This window comes from Micrasema longulum, unplaced genomic scaffold (genome assembly GCF_059751315.1).
Source record: "Micrasema longulum isolate JH-2025_06_02 unplaced genomic scaffold, ASM5975131v1 h1tg001774l, whole genome shotgun sequence".
In the NCBI taxonomy this organism is placed as follows: domain Eukaryota; kingdom Metazoa; phylum Arthropoda; class Insecta; order Trichoptera; family Brachycentridae; genus Micrasema; species Micrasema longulum.
Window position 1 is genome coordinate 337,342 of NW_028278949.1, and position 20,779 is coordinate 358,120.

General features: G+C 31.6%; 3 protein-coding genes across 6 annotated transcripts; 1 reads left to right on the forward strand and 2 right to left on the reverse strand.

Moving 5' to 3' along the window:
- Positions 1–721: 721 nt before the first annotated feature.
- Hs3st-B (Heparan sulfate 3-O sulfotransferase-B) lies at positions 722–9,246 on the reverse strand. Of its 2 annotated transcripts, none has more exons than XM_088237713.1 (7): positions 9,075–9,246; positions 8,807–8,969; positions 6,069–6,304; positions 5,595–5,675; positions 2,740–2,913; positions 2,372–2,582; positions 722–1,842 (listed from the first exon to the last, which is right to left on the reverse strand). In XM_088237713.1, the coding sequence occupies exons 2-7, from the start codon at positions 8,933–8,935 to the stop codon at positions 1,606–1,608; spliced, it is 1,068 nt and encodes a 355-aa protein (XP_088093839.1). In that variant the 5' UTR covers positions 8,936–8,969; positions 9,075–9,246; the 3' UTR covers positions 722–1,605. The 2 variants fall into 2 exon arrangements, with proteins under 2 accessions (XP_088093839.1, XP_088093840.1); XM_088237714.1 differs by having other exon boundaries at positions 9,089–9,225.
- A 261-nt stretch (positions 9,247–9,507) lies between these two features.
- LOC148274044 (uncharacterized) lies at positions 9,508–14,385 on the forward strand. The gene is made up of 4 exons (XM_088237711.1): positions 9,508–9,746; positions 9,894–10,164; positions 12,436–12,618; positions 14,112–14,385. Exons 1-4 carry the CDS (start codon positions 9,595–9,597, stop codon positions 14,184–14,186), a joined length of 681 nt encoding a protein of 226 aa, XP_088093837.1. The 5' UTR covers positions 9,508–9,594; the 3' UTR covers positions 14,187–14,385.
- A 41-nt stretch (positions 14,386–14,426) lies between these two features.
- On the reverse strand, positions 14,427–20,533 carry tzn (hydroxyacylglutathione hydrolase tenzing norgay). 3 transcript variants are annotated; one of them, XM_088237709.1, is made up of 5 exons: positions 20,442–20,533; positions 17,929–18,157; positions 17,059–17,282; positions 15,551–15,783; positions 14,427–14,663 (listed from the first exon to the last, which is right to left on the reverse strand). In XM_088237709.1, the coding sequence occupies exons 2-5, from the start codon at positions 18,096–18,098 to the stop codon at positions 14,523–14,525; spliced, it is 768 nt and encodes a 255-aa protein (XP_088093835.1). In that variant the 5' UTR covers positions 18,099–18,157; positions 20,442–20,533; the 3' UTR covers positions 14,427–14,522. The 3 variants fall into 3 exon arrangements, with proteins under 3 accessions (XP_088093835.1, XP_088093834.1, XP_088093836.1); XM_088237708.1 differs by having other exon boundaries at positions 20,302–20,511; XM_088237710.1 differs by lacking the exon at positions 20,442–20,533 and adding an exon at positions 19,181–19,220.
- Between the last annotated feature and the right edge of the window lie 246 nt (positions 20,534–20,779).

Sequence of the window (20,779 nt, forward strand, 5' to 3'; positions counted from 1 at the left end):
TGGAGGAAAATAAAGGTAGGTGGGTAGATGGGGTATGGTACCTATAAGAACATCAGGGCTCAGAAATCTTCGGCAGTGGTTTGAAATACCAGATGCCGCAATGCACATCAGAATGGCTCAGGATCGAGAGAAGTTTCAAGTGATGGTCCCCAACCTACAATAAGATCGGCACAAGTAGAAAACCTTGAGCTGACAATGCAGTTTTTAAACCAACCATCTACACAATTATAAGCAGTTTTATATTTCAGATATCATAATTTGGCTAGATTTTGCAGATAAATCTCAGCAATCAGCAAAAATATGTGTACATTTACCATCTTATTCGAGATATTTTTAAGAATTTATCACATAATATGAGTAAATACGGATATATCTTTAGTTTACATACAAAAACTTAATAATACACAAGTCACTTGGTGTATTGACACAATTACTATCTAAATATTCATATGTTATACTATTGTCTTGGCAAAATTAAGCAGTAAATACACATGATATAATGGCTGTGAATTTCACTAACATTTCTGCTGGTTTTGGTATCTTAATAACGCTAGAAATACTGTTTTCTTACTAACTAGATTGGAACTCTAAAACAATATATCAAGTCATGGCACGATAAATCAACTTATTAGGTCTTGTGGATAATAAAAAGAATTACATACCAAAATAAAATGTAACACATCAATACAACAGTATATTTATTTAAATTTCATAATTTTAATGAATGATTATCAATTACCGTCAAGTCTATTTTGATTTTTTTTATAAATGTAAAGCTGATTTATTGAATCAAATATTATATTAGGAAAAAAAAAATTATATGCCGTGTAATTGGAAATAAAGGTATTTTTCAATATCACTTGATTTTGAATGGCAAGTGTTCTGGACGTGCAGCGCGGATGTAGGGAAGCCTTAGCTAAGAATGTATCTGTTAGCTAAGTGCTGGAGTTTCAACAAATAAAAAAATTCGCTTTCAGGTCTGGCCTTAGCGATACTGGGGCAAAATCTAGTGTAGGATTTTTTCATCTATTTTATTGTAATATTAAAATAAAAATGTGTTGCTGTCCCGAAGATGATTTCTGTAATATTTTATGTGTTGCTTACCCCGCACTTTCTGAAGAAATGCTCATCTGGGCGCGAGTCTCGGCTTTTTACGAACTCAGCAGTCAAGGTACAGCCAGAAGGGGTGGGAGCTATACAGGCTGCCCCCCTCCTTCTCAATAATAAAAAAAATCCACCGAACTTCCTCATTGGCAACCTTGTTTAAAGATTTGAAACTAAACTTAAATACATAACCCATTAAATGTAACTAGGTGAGCTTGATAACCATTAATAAAAATTATTATCAACAAAGTGACCAAAAATACTAATTTCGTTTGAGCATATATACCTGGTAATTACTTATAGTAAATAATCTTTCATTTGCTTTAAGTATATTAGATTGTAATTCTAATAAATTCTACAAAAAAATGAATAAGTCTATAAATGCAAAACTTTTGTAAACATTATCGAAAATAGATTCCATTGAAATCTAAATAATTTATTGTAATATACAAATTCTCTTTGGAAAGGTTAACCTGTTTCGTTGATGCCTTGTACCTCTATTTAGGGCCAACCGAAGTTGATTCCCGTGATCTGATAAAATCTTTGGTTAAAGGGTCTGTAGAATTCTCTCAATCTTTCCACAGCGGCTGGGTTGATGTAAGGATGACTCCGGCCTTTTGTCTTCCCGAGGCAGTGGGGAAAGGAACGACCTTCCGACTTGAAGAGGCAGGGAAACCCTTTGGTGGAGTTGAAGTAGAAATGTTTCTCAGTGACTACACGTTTTAAGCCGAGAAAATCCTGGTTAAATAAATTGAATATTATTTTTAGCGTGAAAAGTATTTAAGTAGTTAGTTTATTCTAGATAAAGACAGATAAGAACCAAGATATTTTATGAATAGTTAGTTATTGATAGCACAGAAATATTCACATTAAAAAGTGATACTTATTTTTTCGAAAGAATTTACACATATTATAATGAAATACACATTTTAATAAGCTATAGTAAGGTAAGTTTTCCTAAAAAAGTAGTTCACATGGTTGGGGTAGAGTACTTACATTAATAAAAATAAAAAAATTATTTTATCTATCAAGTTTAAATGTAATTTGGTCAATTAGCAACATAGAAATGTGGTTAAGGTAGCATAACATCATTGTGTCATGTTGCGATGTGGTGTGTCATGATGGAGTGTTCTGGACCGATCACCTTACCTTCACGTAACAGATGATCGAAATACGCCGCATTTGGTTTGTAAATGGTGTGCCTGGGTGCGGAAAGCGGAATGATAATGAATATTGCAACACAAGTAATATGAAGCGCCTGGGTTACCTGCACTCGAGCCATCTCGGCTGCCGGATCCTGGATGAGGCGCTCCCCGGAGACTAGCAGTAGGTGCGAGAGCGGGAAGCAGCGAAGCCAGCGCTGCAGGGGGCGTACGTACACCCCGAGTCTGACGGGGCCCCATACCGTATCCACAGGACCCAGCACGGACCCGTTCACAAAAGCCAACTCCTCAAACTTGCGCATTGATGGCTTTTTACTACAAATTGCAAACAATTTTTTTTGGTTATCAAAATTTTAAGTACATTTCTCCAACAAATATATTTACAATATCAAAGTATTTTTAAGTTTTATACTTCTTTTATATTTTTTTCTAATAGATTCAATAAGACCAGAGATTTATATAATCAGGTTACCTGGCAGCCTGAGTGTAGTCACTAATGGCCCTAGTGACAGGATCTCTGACCACAATTAGGAGCTTCATGGAGGGGTTCATATGTTGCACTCTCTTGGGAACTTCCTTCGTCACAAAGTAACTTGGTGTCTTCTCCATTGTTACCTGACCTTCCAGTGTCGGTGGCATGTGTTGTCTAAACAAAATAGAACAATCATTCGAGCATCGGGTATATCATATAATGCAAATATTTCTTTTTTATTTGAAAAATATTTTTATTTGTCAATTTAAAAGCATTTTCAACATGTCAATTAAAAATCAACTCCAAATGCCAAACATGTTTTTGGAAAAAAAACTAGCAACATAATCTTTTAAGTTTTTGCTTTAGGTGTATTATTTTTTTATGGTTTATTACTAATTATATTATTTTTATTTTCCGATCTATAATCTACAAATAAACCTTATGATAATAATTTTATATATTTTTTTATGGTTCATTACTAATTATTGCTTATGTACAATTTAATAAAAAAATCACTTTTCTATATCCAATATCAATTATTATTTATCAGTATTATATTTATGTATCTATGGGTTCCGATACTGATTATTCAACTCTATGATGACGTGCTCGATATTATGGTGATGGTACTTATTGGTAATGGTTGATATCTGAGGAACAACTTTTATTAAAAAAATACAGTAAGCATTTTCTTTATTTTGTTAATTTTAAGCAGATGACTATTTATAGTATGTATGTGTATTAAAACAAACTCAGAAAGGTAATCTTACGCATATTTTCATTACATATTTTAAAAAAAATATAAAAAAATAACTTACATTTTTTGTTTTTTTACAATATACATAAAAGGTAAAACAGAGAATACAAAAAATAAAGGATAATTACATATCAATGAAATACATATTGACAGTAAAAATAGTAAACATAAAAATCCCACAAAGGCATGGCCTGTTCGTGGATACATAAAAAAATGTTTATGAATTTTTGCTCCTATAATAAATAGACAGGTAAAATATTTTTGTGTAATAAAAGAAAAAGAAAAGAAAATATTCTGTAAAAGATAATAAGGTACTTTTTGATGTTTTGGGGTAATTAAAAAATGAAATAGAAAATATATAAAAAAAACATCAAAATATTCCTTATTATTAAAGGACAACAAAATATATCATGGAAAAAAAGAGTTAATATCTTTAGTTAAAAAAATTTGGGCCTATAAAATATGCATGTCTCTGTGCTAGCCTCATTTTACAATGTGGTATTTCTAACATACGATTCCTTGTTAATACATTTTGGTTCGTAAATATATATTTCAAGCATTGAAAACAATATATTTGTCTTATATCTAAAAGTTTAGCTTCTTGGAACTATTGGAAAGAAGGAAAAGTGTGATTTTTGTGAAGCATTATTTTTAAGATAAATTTTTAAACAGTTTCTAATAGTTTAATATGGTTGTTATAAGCTCCCCCCCATCCAATTGTTCCATTGGAAAGCAATGACTGTACAAGTGCATAATATACCATTTTAATAGTATTTAGCTGGGTGTAAATACTTAAATTTAGCTTTTTCTTATGATACGTCATAATATGCCTTCTGGGTGTTTTGTAGACTGCAGTATTTGTAGTGAAGAAAGCATACGGTTTGGTCGAGTTATCATTATTTTTTTAAATTGTTTTTTTTATTTAATTGAAAACATACTATCCATAATTTTATATAATATTCCCAAGGAGTTTAAAAAAAAACTTATTTAGGGACATGCAGACAACAATATTTATTTAAAGACGTTTTTATATTTTAAACTATAACATTATTTACAAAAGCAGAATAACAATTATGATGCACTACAAATTAAAAGGGTATGAAAAATATTTAAAAATAACAAAATAAACATAAAAGTAAGTATGGAAATAAATTCAAAATGATGTATACATTATACAATCTAGGAAAGAAAAATTAAAAAATATAAAAAGTTTAAAAATTACATGTATGTATATATACAAACTGAACTAGTACGAGAGTGCAAATATTAAAAATTACAAGATTAAAAAAAGTTTTTTTTAAATTAACAAAATATGCGCACCCAGTACAGGTTAAAAAAATATCAAAAACATATTAAAACTAAATACACATAATACAAGCTAAAAAAGTATAAAAAAACACAAATAACATTTCAATAGTATTAAAAATTACATATACAAGCAAAAACGGTAAATGATTAATTTAGACTCAAAATGTCCGTTTAAAATTTAGATTTTTTTTTCTTAGTCGACAAATTAATGATTAAAAAATATTTTTATAAATTAAGGTGACCAATGGTTTGTTTCTGTGGGAAATACATCATGTACATTATGTTTACACGCAAGATTTTTTTTAAAATGGGCTTGCCTTACTGGTTTAAAAATCTGAAAAATGAAATTGACCAGAGATGTCCACCTAATAGCTTAGTGGATGGCATATTCGCCTATAACGCTTGAAGTCCCAGGATCTATTCCTGGCAAGGCCGACATAAAATATTTGTTTAAAATATGGTTTTGTACTGCAATATTTTACTGTCCCTGGACTGGCACCTGAAGTGTAGGACTGATCACCTTACCTCTATACAACAGATGAACAAGAAACATTGCATTTGGTGTACCGAGATTATTATTAATAAAACATAAACCGGACTTCATGGTTTGACTTATTTCTTTATCAAGCACTTTTGCAGATCATCAATAATGGCAAAAAGTTTACATTTTCCACCTAAATAAAAGTTTAAGAAAGTGAGAACAAGAGGTAAGTTATTTAAATTTTGGATATATATAATAAAATCTAGTTTTGTATAATTTTTAGGAAATAATTTAAAATGTAAATATTACCTATACCACTGGAATCCTTTATCATAATGTCTATCAAAGAAGTGCACCTCAGAACCGGCTGCTCTAACATCCGGGTGTAATCTTAAATGAAAAGATACATGATTAAAAAGTGTTTTTCATTGATAATTTATAAAATCTAATTATACTAAATTATACCACTGTTAATTGTAACAAAAATTCAGTTGCAATTGAAATAAAAACAATACGATAATTAATTGCACATGGAAAAATTTGCATGGCAAAACAAATGTTGTATGTATTATTGAATACATTTTTATAAAAGGGTTGAATAGCGATGAGGCCATGCCGTGTGTAGCGCACAATTCTAGTACTACAGTGTGTTATGTGAGCAACACGCACACTTTTTACTGTGTACACCACAAATGTGTGTAAACACTTTTTACACAGTTTGTTATCGGGCACGATTGTACGATACTTTGAAAATTCTTTCATTTTATTTTTTAACCAATTTACCTGATGAATTCAAGCAGTGCTCTAGTGCCCCCCTTTTTGACTCCTATGATGAGGGCGTCAGGAAGCTTCCTGCTGGGACGGAGCCCCTGCTGTCGGAGGAAGCGGTACTTGGGGGCGCCGTCTGTCTCCAGCGCCCCCGTATCCAAGGGAACCACTCTCACGATCGTCTGCGTGTCTTGAAACACATACGGGGGGCGAGTGGCTGCATACTTGCTGATGAATGCGTGAATCGGTTGCTGGAATTTTATTGAAAAATAATCTTTTTAGAATGTCTAAACTGTCAAACACAAATAAAACTTAAACAACTAAACTTAACTTAAACATAAACTAAGTATATATTTTGTATTAATAATTTATAAAATAAATAATAATTTATAAAGTCGCTTGACTCATACTCCGAAGGCTCCGGGTTCGATTCCCAGTGAGAACACACAAATTAAGTGTGATTTTTCTCAAGCCCTGGAGTTGTGCTGTAATTCATCCGCAATTGGGCTTCTTGGTCTGTTGTAGTGCAAAAAATATCACAAATTAACATAAAATTTCACAAATAAATAAAAAATATTAGTAATGAGAAAATAAGAGAAAATATAAAATATAAAAGGCTATTAAAAAAAAAGATAGTGAAGGTAGGTAGAAGTAAAATGGATTGTGTCATTCAGCCAAATCCATTTCGGAAAAACCAGCTCCACAAACGTATAGTTTATGTTTTGTTTTTTTTTCTCTGTTTTATAACATAAATAATATTTAGTTAAACAGACAGAAATTAAATATAAATATAATATATATATATATATATATATATATAGGGCAAAATAAGAGACTGGCTATTCGATCAGCAGCTTAAATATGTAATATTGACATGGATATTTATATATGTGTTCATGTATATGTATGTGTATATTTGTGTGTATGGATATGTAGGTATGTGTGCATGCACGGGTATAGATATGAATAAAGTTAAAGATATGTAAAGAAAAAATGTTTTTAAAAAAAAAGCTTTATGCCTATTGATTATGTGCATACTTTTGTTTTAAATTTTGGTATTCCGGTTTTGTATTTATTTTTTATTTTATAATTGCGATATCATATATTTATTTGTTGCTTTTTTGCATTTTTCTTAATATTATTTGAAAACATAAATTACATGTTTTTATTTTTTTTCGCCCCTTATTTTTAAATTTAAATTAGTAGTAATTATTACCAACAATGTAGTGTTATCATTTGTTTTTATGTAAAGGATCTTTACCGACAAGCCATATATTAATTGGCTTGATGAGTCCTGTTAAAAAAAAAGTAAAAAAATGTTTTGAAAAAACAACAAAAATGTAATATTGTATGTAAATAATAAATTTAAAAAAAATATATATAGGTATATTCACATCGAGGGGTAATTACAACAACCAGGTAACTTTAAAATCAACATTTGTTAGTTACCCACTAAACACACATGTTTTTATCTATGTAACTGGTAACCTTTAGTGCTGTGTATTACATTAATATATGTATAAGTTATATGTGCATATCTATACAAGTTGTGCACCATTACTTATTTTACATTATACAGAATTTTTTAGGGCCATATCCCGAAACTTCCGAGGAAAATTTCATATGATCTATCTTTAAAAACATCCACAATTTTTCGGAAAAATGAATTAAAAAAAAAAAAAAATTGAAAAGTCATTAAAAATAATTTTGAAAAATAATTTGACTTTTCAAACATCACGGTTACTAAAAGAATTGTTTCACATCACTTAAATGACTGAATGCACCCATGATACTACTACTACTACTGACTTTTTTAATGGAAAAAATTTAGTCAAAGATTGTTTAGTAAGTTAGACCTATCTTCACGTAATCCTCTTAATGTCAATGGTACCAATATACAATACAGGAAATTTATAAAAAAAACTAAGAGTACTAATGGATGAACATCTATGCTGGCAAGCTCTGAATTAAGCAGCAAAATATTTTTTAGTCTACACTCACTGATAAGGTTGCAAAAGTTCTTACCATTAATACTAAATGCACTCTCGTACAAGGATTACTACTACCCATTCTAGATTACGCTGATTTCCCCATTACTGATTTAAGCTGTGAGCAACTCGATAAACTTGAACGACTTCAAAATACATGCATAAGGTATATTTTTGGTCTTAGGAAATATTACCACATTTCTGATTATCGTAGGCGACTGAAATGGTTCAAAATTAGACAGCGGTGAGACTATCACTCCCTATCACTTCTGTTTAATACACTTCATAGTTCTAACGCTCCTATATACCTCCATGAAAAATTTCAACGCTTATCAGTTCATGGTTTACCTCTTCGTTTTAATTAACAAAGCACTCTCTTAATACCCATCCACAATTCCTCTTTCTTCTCTAACTCATATAGTGTCCATGCGGCTCGACTGTGAAATCATCTCTCATTCACCATCAAAGATGATCCTACAGTATCTCTGTTTAAATAATTCTTCAGAGAAACATCTCCTTTTTCTTTCTTAATCTCTTCTATTTTCTTCTTTCCTCTTTTTTCTCTTTTCCCACTGAGTAATGGTATTGATTAAATATAATTTATACACAAATACATTCATTTCGATTTTTATATTTATATCTTTAGCTTTTTTATTTTTATTTTCTTTTAGAAGGTGAAGTTTTTCCGATGGTTTTTAGGTGACAAATGAACAGTTTGTAAAATAACGCATTTAACATTATATTGATTAAAGATGGAATACTCACTCGTTTTAAAACTTTATTAAGATTTGAGACTAGACAGGAATTGAAGCTGTATGAAAGATAGAGCATCAAGGCACAGAGGATCAGCGTTACCAAAATGGAACGCCTTGAAACTTGAGTCTGCCATACCATTTCTGGTCAATATTCCAAGAGACGAAAGATCCATCTGCAAAACACAGAAAAACCAAATGAATTCATTTAACTTAATCTGGTTTAAATTTTTAAAATACTTATGGAAAAACTCATTTATATAACAAACACAAGCACTTACAGAAATCTAAGTACCTAGAGGATAAAGAGGACATTAAGAGGATGGTATTTTTACATTCATGTCACGACTACATAACATCATGTTGTGAATTTTCTAAAAGCACGCGCCGAGGAAATCAATTTGCGAAAGAAAACACAACCTGACGTTTTCCAGTTTTTCCACACTTTACTTTATTTTTCAAAGAACGTTATAGGAATCTGTAATACCGACGCCTTTACCGACGGAGCTAATGAGTTCCAAAGCATTCGTAACAAATTAATTTTATTTTTAAAATCCCGAGGTAAGACTCAATTATTAGATATTCTGCTAAAAAAGACATTTTAATATACAATTTTTTGTCAGCAAATATATTGATATTCTGATTTGATGGCGTTTTGTAGTAAACAATTGATATCTTGAATTTCGTATTTGAGATTTCGAACCTTCGCAATGTTGCCAACTGACATATTGCAAAAGAACGTAAACAAGTCGCGTAGATGTGTCGGAGTTTGGGTGAAAAACGATTTTTAAATATACCAAAATGACAGTACCGCCGATTAACCCCAGTATTTCTGAGGACTCGGATGAAATGGACAGCTTGCCGCCCGAAGAAGATGTATACAGAAGGAAATATCAATTACTACTCGAAAGATGCGAAGTATTGCAACAGGATAATGAAAGAATCGTCCACAGGTATTAAACGTTCTTTATTTATATCTCGTTTGTACTAATTGTTAGAATGTTACGTGTTTTACATTTTCTAGTTCGGACGTTTTAATTTTGTGTGCGCTTGTCAAATTAGCCTTACGTTTATTAATTTGACACTCTTCTTTGTTCAAGGATATACCAAGTCAAGAAGATGACGAAAAAGTGCAAGAAGGAAATTAAGTTTTTGATGAATCGGTTGGATATGCACGGAGATGCGTTCAGGAGCATCAAAGCTGAGGAAGAAGACGTAAAACCGAATATTTCTAGTCTGCCACAGTTCCCTGGTTTCATAGTTCCTAAAACTGAAAAGTGTTCAACGCCTTCGTCCCATAGATCTATCGCGGATAAAAGTACATCAGGAAAAAAGACAGCTACAAAAAGAAAGGCCTCAAAGACAGAAAAAGTATGACCTTTATTGCTTGACCTGAATTTGGAGTCATAGAAATGATTTAAATTTAGTTTTCTATGAAGCTATTTTTTGTTTGACTTCTTCTTTACTCTCATGCAATATTTTTCATCAAAACTAGTCTTTTCTAGTCTGTATGAGATTTAAAGAGATTCCAAATACACCACGATGTGAACTAGTCAGAAACTCATCACATCTGTCACATGAAGGTAAGGTGATCAGCCTTACGCTTCAGGCTCAAATCCGGGAACATAAATACACAGCAGTGTAGAATAACTTTTTATTTATTTATTATGGAAATCATACCGTCTTTAACAAAATCAAGGTACAAGAAAACAATTTTTAAAAAGTAAAAATCAATTTATTAAAATTCAATACTAAAAAAAAGAAATATCAAAATGAAATTCATAAAAGGGAGGAGAAATGGTATAGTTCCAACTCTAACTTCCTCCCCTCTCTGCTTCCATGAACATTTATATTTATTACTAAAAAAAATTCACCACCAACAATAATTCATTAGATACAGGTAGTAGATGTATGTAAATGTAAAAGTTAAGTAGGAGATACATTTAAAATGTCTAACAGATCTGATTAAACTATAGTATTTACCGTGTAATATGTCAATGTCACTAAAACTGTCATTATAGGTAGTCCGTTCGAAGAGTGCTATTCTTCATATAATTAGCCTGTAATATCGGAATGTCGAAAAGTACAGAATGACGAGTTCTACGGACAGAGACTCGAAATGAAATGCTTCTAACAATTTCTGGGCTATCGATCGGGTTATTAACAATTATAAATCGATATTTCATGTTGACCTTCCCAGGAATCGAACCCGGGACCTCAAGCATATTGCTTTATTCAGGATTTTTTAGCCATTGCTATTTATTGCATTGTCTTACAACAATTGTCCTTATCAGGAGCGTGCGGTGCGGTTTTCGATTAGGGAAGCAGTCACTCGGTATATTGGTAAAATATCTACCTGCTTCCAACACAATAATTTTAGTTCAGTAATTTAAAATAAACAAACAAGCGATATTGTGCCGTAATTTCAGCATAAAGGAGTTATATAACAAAGTTTAATATCAAAATACCATCGTGTCAAGTGCTAAATTTGTTGCAAATAGTCACAATGTATAAAAATAAACATGGATTGGTTTGTTTCAAACTACTTCCGCAGAGCTTCAGATCTCAATTTACGCATACGCGGACTTTTGAATTCAGTACTAAACGCCCACCTCAGAGTAATATACGGACTTATGCAGTTCCCTATTCCAGAATTAGACGTAACATAGTGATTTTTACTCCGGTCTCTAGTTTGCATGTAACTGTGCAGGCGAAAGGTTGTGTGTTGAGTTTATTGCAATTTTTTATATGTTATTATTGAATGAACATCGATCCCATCTTAAATTGCTACGGTTAACAACAAACTAATTAAAAGATATTTGTTTTACCTGGGTACTTAAAGAAATAAAAAAAATAAGTACTGATTGTTTCGTCAAATTTTTGGAGACGCATTGGTTCCATTCAATCTATGGATGGCCCGCCGCATGGTCCTTATGTTTTAAATAAAGAATACAGTTCTGTATGTAAAATTGAACCAGAATCCTGAACAAGTGCTCCTCTCGGTTAAAAATCTTTAAAAAAAGAAAATCGAGTGAAGATAAGTCTGCCTCGTAATGAAATGTTTAGTGCATTCGTTCTCAGTTAAATGTCCAGAATAAGGAAATCAAGTAAGGAAATCAAGGAAATCAATCGGCGGCCTCCGTGGTGTATTGGTCAAGACGCTTGACTCACAGACGGAAGGTTCCGGGTTCGATTCCCGGTGAGAACACAAAAATTAAATGTGATTTTTCTCAAGCCTGGGTGTTCTGTGGTGTAATTCACCACTGTAATTGGGCCTCCTGGCCTGTTGTGGTGCAAAAATAATAATTTAAAAAAAAAAAAAAAAAGTGGAGATAAGTTCGCCTCGTTGTGTAGTGGTTGACGCTATGTCTTCCATTCTTGGGGTTCTTGGTTCCTGGCAAGGTAGAATATTGCGTGAACTATTTATTTTGATGGTTGTCTAAACTGCAATATTTTATTGTTCCTAGACTGGCACCCGAAGCGCGTGACTGATCACATTACCTTCATATCAAAGATGATCGAGATAGTGCGACATTTGTATTCATGTTAATATGAGGGTGCGTGTGTTTTTGTGCGAATAAAAATAAATGCATATATTTATCACTATAATGCTTAGAGAGTATATTTTATATTTGATTGCAGGCGGAAAAAGATCCCAACGCTCCTAAGAAACCCTGCAACGCATTCTTCCAGTTCTGCCAAGAGCAGCGTCCGCTGGTGCTGGCCGAGGGCTGTTCCGACAGCAGCGGGGCTGAGCCTTCCAAGCAAGAGGTCACTCGAAGGCTCGCCTCACGATGGAGAGCACTCTCCAGTGAAGATAAGAAGGTTCATAGTTTATCCAATGTTCTACTTTTGAGGGCCAAGTCAATGTTTAGTACATAATTGTTATGTTTTTGCTAAAATGGGTTGGATTATCTAACTTTTATTTTCATGCAACTCATTTTGATGAAGATGTAACATTTTTTAAACTTTGTCTTTAGTGCAACTGGCTCTGTAGTCTGGACAAATTTACCCAATGTTTTTCATAGTTTATTTATTTAACTTTTTGTGCAAACACGTTACTTATACCAGGTAACAGGTTGATTATTGTTTATTGTAAATCCAGACTCGGACAAAGACACTCATTTTTCATAGCTCCAAAACTGTTCAATGCATTTCGTAAGGACAATACGATAAAGATTAATTATTTGAATTTGTTTCGATTTAAATTTCTGTTGAAATTATGGATAAAAAAAGCAGTTTTAAATAGCTTCTTTTTTTAATGAATAGCATATACCTTTGTTATAATTTTCTCAATTTTATTGAAAAAAATTGTGTTCTAATATCATCTTTTCCAATGAAAAAGGACACACTTGCAAACAACGTTGTTTGCAATTGTGTCTTTTCGTTGGATACAATGATATTAGCACTTATTTTTTGATATCTATCGTATTCTTCCAGTAGACTTTATTTAAATTTAAAATAAAATGTATACCCACACACATGTCATGCCTTTGTGGATTTTTTGTTTGTTTATGTAATACTAGTTTTTTTTGGATCTGTAACTTTTTTCTTTTTTTTTAAAAGAAATATTAGAGTTCTTATTATTTACTCAATATTCAGACCATTTCCTAAAAGTCGTAAATAACTTGTTCTGGAAAAATGGAAATTGAGTTTTGGTTGAGTGGGATTTGAACCTGGGACCTTTGGTCCGTGAGTCCACAATACTACCACAGGACCACAACCCGGTTCAACTTATGTATACCTATTGTAAAATGCAAAGAAAAAATTATTGTGTGGTAATTTCTTCCAACAAATCGATAAACTTTATTACAAATATGTTACTCGGTTAATTGAGTATCAAATAAATTGTGGTAAATAATAATAATAATATTACATACTGATATTATCAAACTATCTAAATATATATTACAAAAAACATCAAGGACCTGTTAATAAGGGTAAAAATCTGAAGTATTAATAAATTTAAAAAGTATTTACCTATTTTTTGGCATTTTTTTCTTTACCTATTCTTCTACGAGTCTAGCATTTTTTATTAAATCAATAATATAAAAGTAGTAATAATTTTTTAGTGACTCATATTTGTAAAAAAAAAAAACTATTTGTAGTGTACATATTTCTTTGCACCACAACAGAATAAGTCCAATGTTAAAGCTTGAAAAATCACTTTAATTATTGTGATCTTAGTGGGAATCAAACTTAAAACCCGTGTACGACAAGCAAGCACCATTACAACAGTACAAGGGTGGTGAATTTTATTTTAGTATCAAATTGCCTTTTTGTAATCATAAAATACTTACAATTGTATTTTTTTTCAGGTGTATGTTGCCATGTTCGAAAGATCGAAGGAGAAATATGCAGAGGAGATGTCTGCATATATAAAACGAGAGTAGGCATTTGGTACCTGACTAAACAGTATTCTATTTAGGTCTAGTGTAAAGGGGCCCAATCACCCATAATATAGTTAGTGTTTGGTCTTCCTGTATATTATTATCTACATATTATGTACATAAATAATTGTAAAATGTACAAAGTCTAACCGTAGTTATAATAAATTTTTGTACAAAATGAAATAATAAAGACATTGGATATAATTTATTAAAAGACGTTACTTTAAGAAATAAAATAGTGTAAAAAATGATATTGCCTTTTATTAAAAAATATTACAACCACCATATAATTATTAAAATGATGTATTAACAGTAAATTGTATATAACATTATAGATAGTTATTTAAATGTATCCTTTATTTTGCGAATGTAAGCCATAGTAGTAATTCCATCAGTACAGTTAGCATATTTTTGAACTTCAGGTTCGTTAACTCTCATAAATGGATTTATTTTCTTTTCTTCAGCAATAGTGGATGGTACCTGAAAAAATGAAAAGTTGTATAATATTCAAAAACTTTTTATTCAAATGTATGTACTGGAGTTTCCCCCCCTTCCAGATTGGAAATAATAATCTACAAATATTTTCAAATTTGATCGGACTAACCTAATTTTTAGTTTTCTGCGTTAAATTCTACGTAAGAAAAAAAAACTCAAGAAGGAAATATATGAACTGTACCATTTTTTCTGTCATAATGTGTTTTAATATATTTTTTTTAATAAAGATATAAAATAATAGAAGAAAATGATAATGTAAATGGAATAGAAAAAAAATGTAACTCCATATTGAACATCCGATAAAATAGTCATAAATAAAAAAAAACTGATTTTACTAAGTGTATACAGAATAAATGTTTGACAGAATAAAAACAAAAATTTATGTGGTAAAAATTGACAACTTTATGATTTACCCGCTCGTTGGCTGTGTGACACATTTACATTAACACTTATTTAAATGCCACCATTCTCAGTGTCATATTTACACTAAAAAATGTTATAGCATTTTGAAAGACACATCTAAATATATATGACATATTGGCATTGAAAAGAAAAACAAAAAAACTCGTTGCAAAATACACAGCTTTAAAACAACGTGTTATTTGTGTTTTTGGGCTCTCCTGCAAATTCTTGTTTTTTGTGTTATGATGACCATATTGGATTAAATTGATGTCAAATGTCGCTTAAGCTCCTATAGGCCTTAGTACCTCATACTACAAAAAAAAAACATCAAAAATTTTCAAAATGGTAAACATTGCAACATAAAATATAAATCACCGATTATAAATACACGTCTTTCTCTCAAATGTGAATAAAATGAATATTGATCTTTAGTGAAAATTATGTAGTTTCTTATAAATAGATGTACTTACTGTTGGAACCTTATCGGTCCGTTTTTGTGTAGCCCATTCGATCTTGTTGGTAATGTCTTTGTTATCCGGCTCCACATGGTTGGCAAACTTCAAGTTCTGTAGAGTGTACTCGTGCCCGCAGTAGACTTGAGTCTCGTCAGGTAGAGATCCCAATTTATCTATCAATGCAGAATACATCTGCTCGGCGGTGCCTTCAAAGAACCTGCCGCAGCCAGCGAGGAAAAGTGTATCACCTTGAAATCGTTAAATCAATGTTCATTTATTCAATTATAAGCATTCATCGAGTCCTTAGGCTTATTTAGAGACCTATGTCTAGAAAAGATTATAGTCTCTTTGTTCTATAAATATGTAGCCAGCATGACCTAAGTTTATGATATAAGTTTACTTTATGAGCATAGTAAAGATTAGATGCCGAGATGATTGTGTTAGCAAAAAAATGAATTAAAATATTTTTCTAAAAATTACTAATAGCATATTTTAAAAATATAACCGTAGAGCCAAAAACCTTGAAATATAATGTTAAGCAAACTGGTTTTTTATTATTTTAAAAATTGATTTATTTTTATTAATAATTCTTAAGTTTTGTTTTTATAATTTGTGTTATTTTGATGATGCAATGATTTTTTAAAGATTTAGATTATTTATTTGATATTAAACTAGTTATACATTATTTATGAATGTCTGAATATTAACTTAAATTTAAATTATCAATATCAGTACACTATACGCCAGCATGAAGACCTTGGGAGAATAAGCGAGGCGTCGGAAGATCTCAAAAAAGATGGTCCGACGACGTAGCTGCTGTAGGGGGTAAAAATTGGCTGCAAGTAGCAACTGACCAAGAAAAATGGAAGAATATGGAAAAGGCCTATATCCAGCAGTGAAGAACAGAAGGCTGAATAAGAAGAAGAAGAAAATATACGCCAGCGGTCAGCAATTAGTTTCGGTGGCGGGCCATATGAATATGTCAATTCTTTTCGGAGACCGCTGACCGTCAATGTCAAGCATGCACGTGCGAGCCAGCCACAACTGACTACACTTTTTAAGAACTAACTAAATTTTTATATTGTTGTTTCTATGTGAAACCCGTAATTGGTTTTATTATTTGTTATTATTTTGTATGTATTGTTTTTTAAAATGATTGTGTTGGTTTCATTAATTAAATAAATTTAAAAAAAATTATCTGCTATTTAGATATAAATCCTTGCTTTCATTTTAACTTTGGGCGTCTCTCCTAGTTGTTCTAGTAAATCTGTGGATTATTTTATTATGGTCAAACGGACGTTTGAACTATAAACAAGATAGCTATTAAAAACATGTTTTTTTTAAAATACATTTTAGAGAAGTTTCGCCAAACAATGAAATGTTCATTGGTATTATGTCCGAGAAAATATTTTTAAATGTAATTTTGAGTAGTACTAAACATTAATGACAATTTTATTATTACATTTGCCATTTTGAGAATATCAACTGACCCCAGTCAACTTTTTCTTTACATTTTTATGTACCTGTAAAGACAAGCCCATTTTCATTCTTCTGACTTGTGACGTAGTAGCATATGTGTCCAGTTGTGTGGCAAGGAGTAGTCAGGCACTTGATGTTCAGATCGCCGATGGACAATGTGTCTCCGTGCTTCACCTGGTCAGTCATGGATCCAACTCTGCTGTCTCCCCCGTAAACCTTCAGGGAAGGCATCTTTTTCACTAAATCATCATTTCCTCCCGCGTGATCCCTGAAAATATTGGATTAAAAAATAACTATGATGTTATTTATGTTTCAACCATACCAGGCCCCAGATTACAATGGTAAGAGTACTATTGCTTGTCAGTATAGTCAACTTAAAACCATCGTGCCGTTTCTCAGGGATAGACAGAGAGGATAGAATGCCATTTCACTCTGTCTTTGCATACATACCTCACTTCTTTTACATTCATCTCATGAACACGCGCTGATTATTTTAACATTTGACATGTCCATCTTTAAGTATTTGTTGGATTTGGTAACACCATGTCTTTCTCAGTTTTACTCTTTTTCTGTATCCATCAGCATTCGCATTGTAAATGTTTTTAGCAGTTCTGTCACTGTCTATATGCTCTACATATTTATTTATATATACGCCCAATGGGCATTTTAAGGACATACGTATACACAGAAAATTATTATAAAAGAAAGTAGAAAGACAAAGACACAATGGTATATAATAGACTTGGAGGGAGTGGAAGCGGGAGAGAGGTGTTTATAATTGAATTTGATTCAGTGATCGTATGAACGAAGACAACTTGTTATCAAAGAAATCAAGACTGGTATGTTTATATCCAAACCAATGTAGAGCTCCTATCTTTATTTTGTCACATACATAGACCAATAAGAAATCTTACCAATGATGGTGAGTGGTCAAGATAGAAGTCAGAGCAACTCCCTCTTCTTTAACTGCTTCTAGGACCGTGGAGGGTTCAACAGGATCAACAATGGCTGCATTCTTAGTAATGGGATCGATAAGAAGGTACATATAGTTGTCCTGTAAAGCCGGTAGAATTCTGACCCTCATTCTGGACAAAACTTCCGTAGCTTGACTTCTATGAGAACCACGGACCTTAAGAGCTTGGGCTGGAATATAAATATAGAAGTATTTATACCTAACAGTTGAGTTTCATAAAAAGTTTTTCTTGTTAAATTCGTATACTCTAAACCTTATCTTTTTTTTTTTAGTTATAATAATATAGACACGTCTTAAATAACAAAAACTGTAAATTACAATCAACATAATGATAACAAGGTTATGCTATAATATATACATTCATGTATATTTATTTTGGAGGATGGTCCATAATCTAAAAATTTAATGCGAGGGTTGTTGTTTTATCAAATCTTGGGAGCAATGTGGAAAGTACCACTCCTATCTCCTATTTGACATTTAACCTGGCTCGATAATTGGTTTTCATTGCAGCCAGTACCGAATAGCCCGTTTCGCATAAATAAGACGTTACAAACAGTAGAAGTACCTGCTTTTCAAAAAATTCATACTCTCCGCTAAGATTCATGCAAAATTGAATTGAGGTGTCATATTGAAACTTTTGGTTTAATGAGTTATCGCATGATAATTCTATCAATATATATTTTTTATTAATTTTTGGCGCCTCCCTTGGCAATAGTTCACACCACCCGGGTTGGAAACCGCTGCTCTAAACGGAATATTTGATTTAATTAAATTTTGATTATTCAGAAAAACAACAGCAATACAAAAAAATATACACAACATTATAAAAAAAGCATAAAATAAAGCCAAATCAGTTTTCCACATAAATACAATTATAAAAATCCAGTTCAGTTAGATATATTCATAGAAGTGCATGTGTGCGAGTTTTTTTTTTGTGTGAGGATGCGTGTGTAAAAAAGTGGAGTGTGGTTTTGGTAGGTATGTGAATATGGGTGTGAGGGTAGGTTTATGGACAGGGTGAGTGTGTGTTTGATATGAGTGAATAGAAACAACTTAAATTTAAAATGCAATTTTTTTTTATTTTTATAAAGAAACATAATTTTTTTCATTTAATAGTTTTTTAATTTTGGTTTTAAAAGTGAGTTTACTGCAGTTAAATATGTCTATGTTATTGAAAAATAAATTATAATTACGCGTCAAGCGAGTCACAGGAGAGTTCTGTGCATAGTTGGTGCGAACTGTAGGTACATGTAAAAGAGATAGATTCATCAATATATTTATCTGCTCAAACGACTCTCAGGAGAATAACTCTTAAGGAGTGTAAACAAAATTTGCACGAACAAGCTGAAAATGGATGAAATTTTTTGTCTTTTCTACAAAGAAATTCCATCTGTCCTGTACTTATATGCAAAAATCTGGACTATGGGAGCATAAACTTTGTATATTTTTATTATGCAAGGCCAACAGGCATGAAATTTTCATAATTCTATTATTTATAAAATATATAAATGTGAAAATAAGGCTTTCACATAATTTATTAATTATGTTACCTTATTAGGTATAAAAATAATACTCGTTACAAAGGAAGTTTTTGAGATTCGTGGAACAAGGCAGAAAGCGGCGCACAAATTGACGGTCCCTATGTATGGACACATGTTTGGCAATTCTCCAGTATCTGATAGCTTCTTAAAAAATTATCGAGCTTCGTATACAGGAGAACAAAAGTTCTCCTGTAAACCTCGCAAAATTCAGATTCGATAATAGGGACCGTTGAAATAATAAAGCAATATATGTATTTTTTAAATCTATCAGTGTTTCCTTTTACGGTTTTGTGGCCGTATTCACAGACAAAACACATGTGAGGAAAGTACATTCTAATCTCATTTGCAGAATATAGCTTGATGGTGAGGACAGTAGAATGCACTTTTGTTTTCTCTGAATACAGGGTAAGTCTGTTGCCTAGTTGCCTTTCGTATGCCCATGGAGGAATATTGAGAAAGGAAACATGGCCAAATCCAACAAACATGTGATAGATATGTTATTTTGGATTTGCGTGTCTATTTTTTGCACATAGTTACTAGCGATAAAAAAATATTTTCCTCTCATCAGGAGTCGGTAAAATTTTTAATCCGTCCTATTGATCTAAAATTAAAACAGCATACAATATTTACCTGCCTTTGAAAGGCGTGTTTTGGATTAGGGTAAAATAAAAAGAATTAGAACTCCCTAGAACAATATTAAATACAAGCATGTAATGGGTTCGTTTGTGGAAATATAAAAAAAAAATTGAACAATAATATGGAATGATGTCTACCTCTAAAATAAATAGCGGTTAGTCTTTGTGCTACACTGTCTGGCAAGGCATTAAATATTCGGGCAAACATTTAACTGGTCTAAATGGTAAGTATGATATAAATCATCACAAGCAATAAGCAAATTATTGAAAAACTTTACTTTACTGATAAGAAACGTCAGGCGCAATTTGCTGCGATTTGTGGCCGGCCGGCAGTATTTTTTTTAGTTCTATTTTTGACGTTTAACTCAGAACTATAGACCAACTTGATTTATTTTTAGTGCAAGCTAAAATAGTTCTTAAACAAATTACAATTAAAGAATATTTTACGATATTTAATATGTTCAGTATTCCTTATAATCTATTTCTTAGTTCCAAATCAAAATAAAAATTATGGATTCTGGATTGTATTCATAAAAAATATTTTGTAAAATGTGACTGAAATTATCCAAATTATTATTTAGATGTGGGTACTTTTTCTCAAATTAATAAAAAAATC

Coding starts and splice junctions, on each gene's coding strand:
- Hs3st-B (XM_088237713.1), bottom strand. CDS start 8,935: ATGGTATGGCAGACTCAAGTTTCAAGGCGTTCCATTTTGGTAACGCTG. Junction 6,305..8,806: donor TTAATAAAGTTTTAAAACGA/GTGAGTATTCCA, acceptor ATAAAATTCCAG/CAACCGATTCACGCATTCAT. Junction 2,583..2,739: donor GACTACACTCAGGCTGCCAG/GTAACCTGATTA, acceptor TGCAATTTGTAG/TAAAAAGCCATCAATGCGCA.
- tzn (XM_088237708.1), bottom strand. CDS start 20,371: ATGTTTGCCCGAATATTTAATGCCTTGCCAGACAGTGTAGCACAAAGA. Junction 18,158..20,301: donor AACCGCTATTTATTTTAGAG/GTAGACATCATT, acceptor TTTATATTCCAG/CCCAAGCTCTTAAGGTCCGT. Junction 14,664..15,550: donor GGACCGATAAGGTTCCAACA/GTAAGTACATCT, acceptor TCATTTTTTCAG/GTACCATCCACTATTGCTGA.
- LOC148274044 (XM_088237711.1), top strand. CDS start 9,595: ATGACAGTACCGCCGATTAACCCCAGTATTTCTGAGGACTCGGATGAA. Junction 9,747..9,893: donor AATGAAAGAATCGTCCACAG/GTATTAAACGTT, acceptor TCTTTGTTCAAG/GATATACCAAGTCAAGAAGA. Junction 10,165..12,435: donor AGGCCTCAAAGACAGAAAAA/GTATGACCTTTA, acceptor ATTTGATTGCAG/GCGGAAAAAGATCCCAACGC.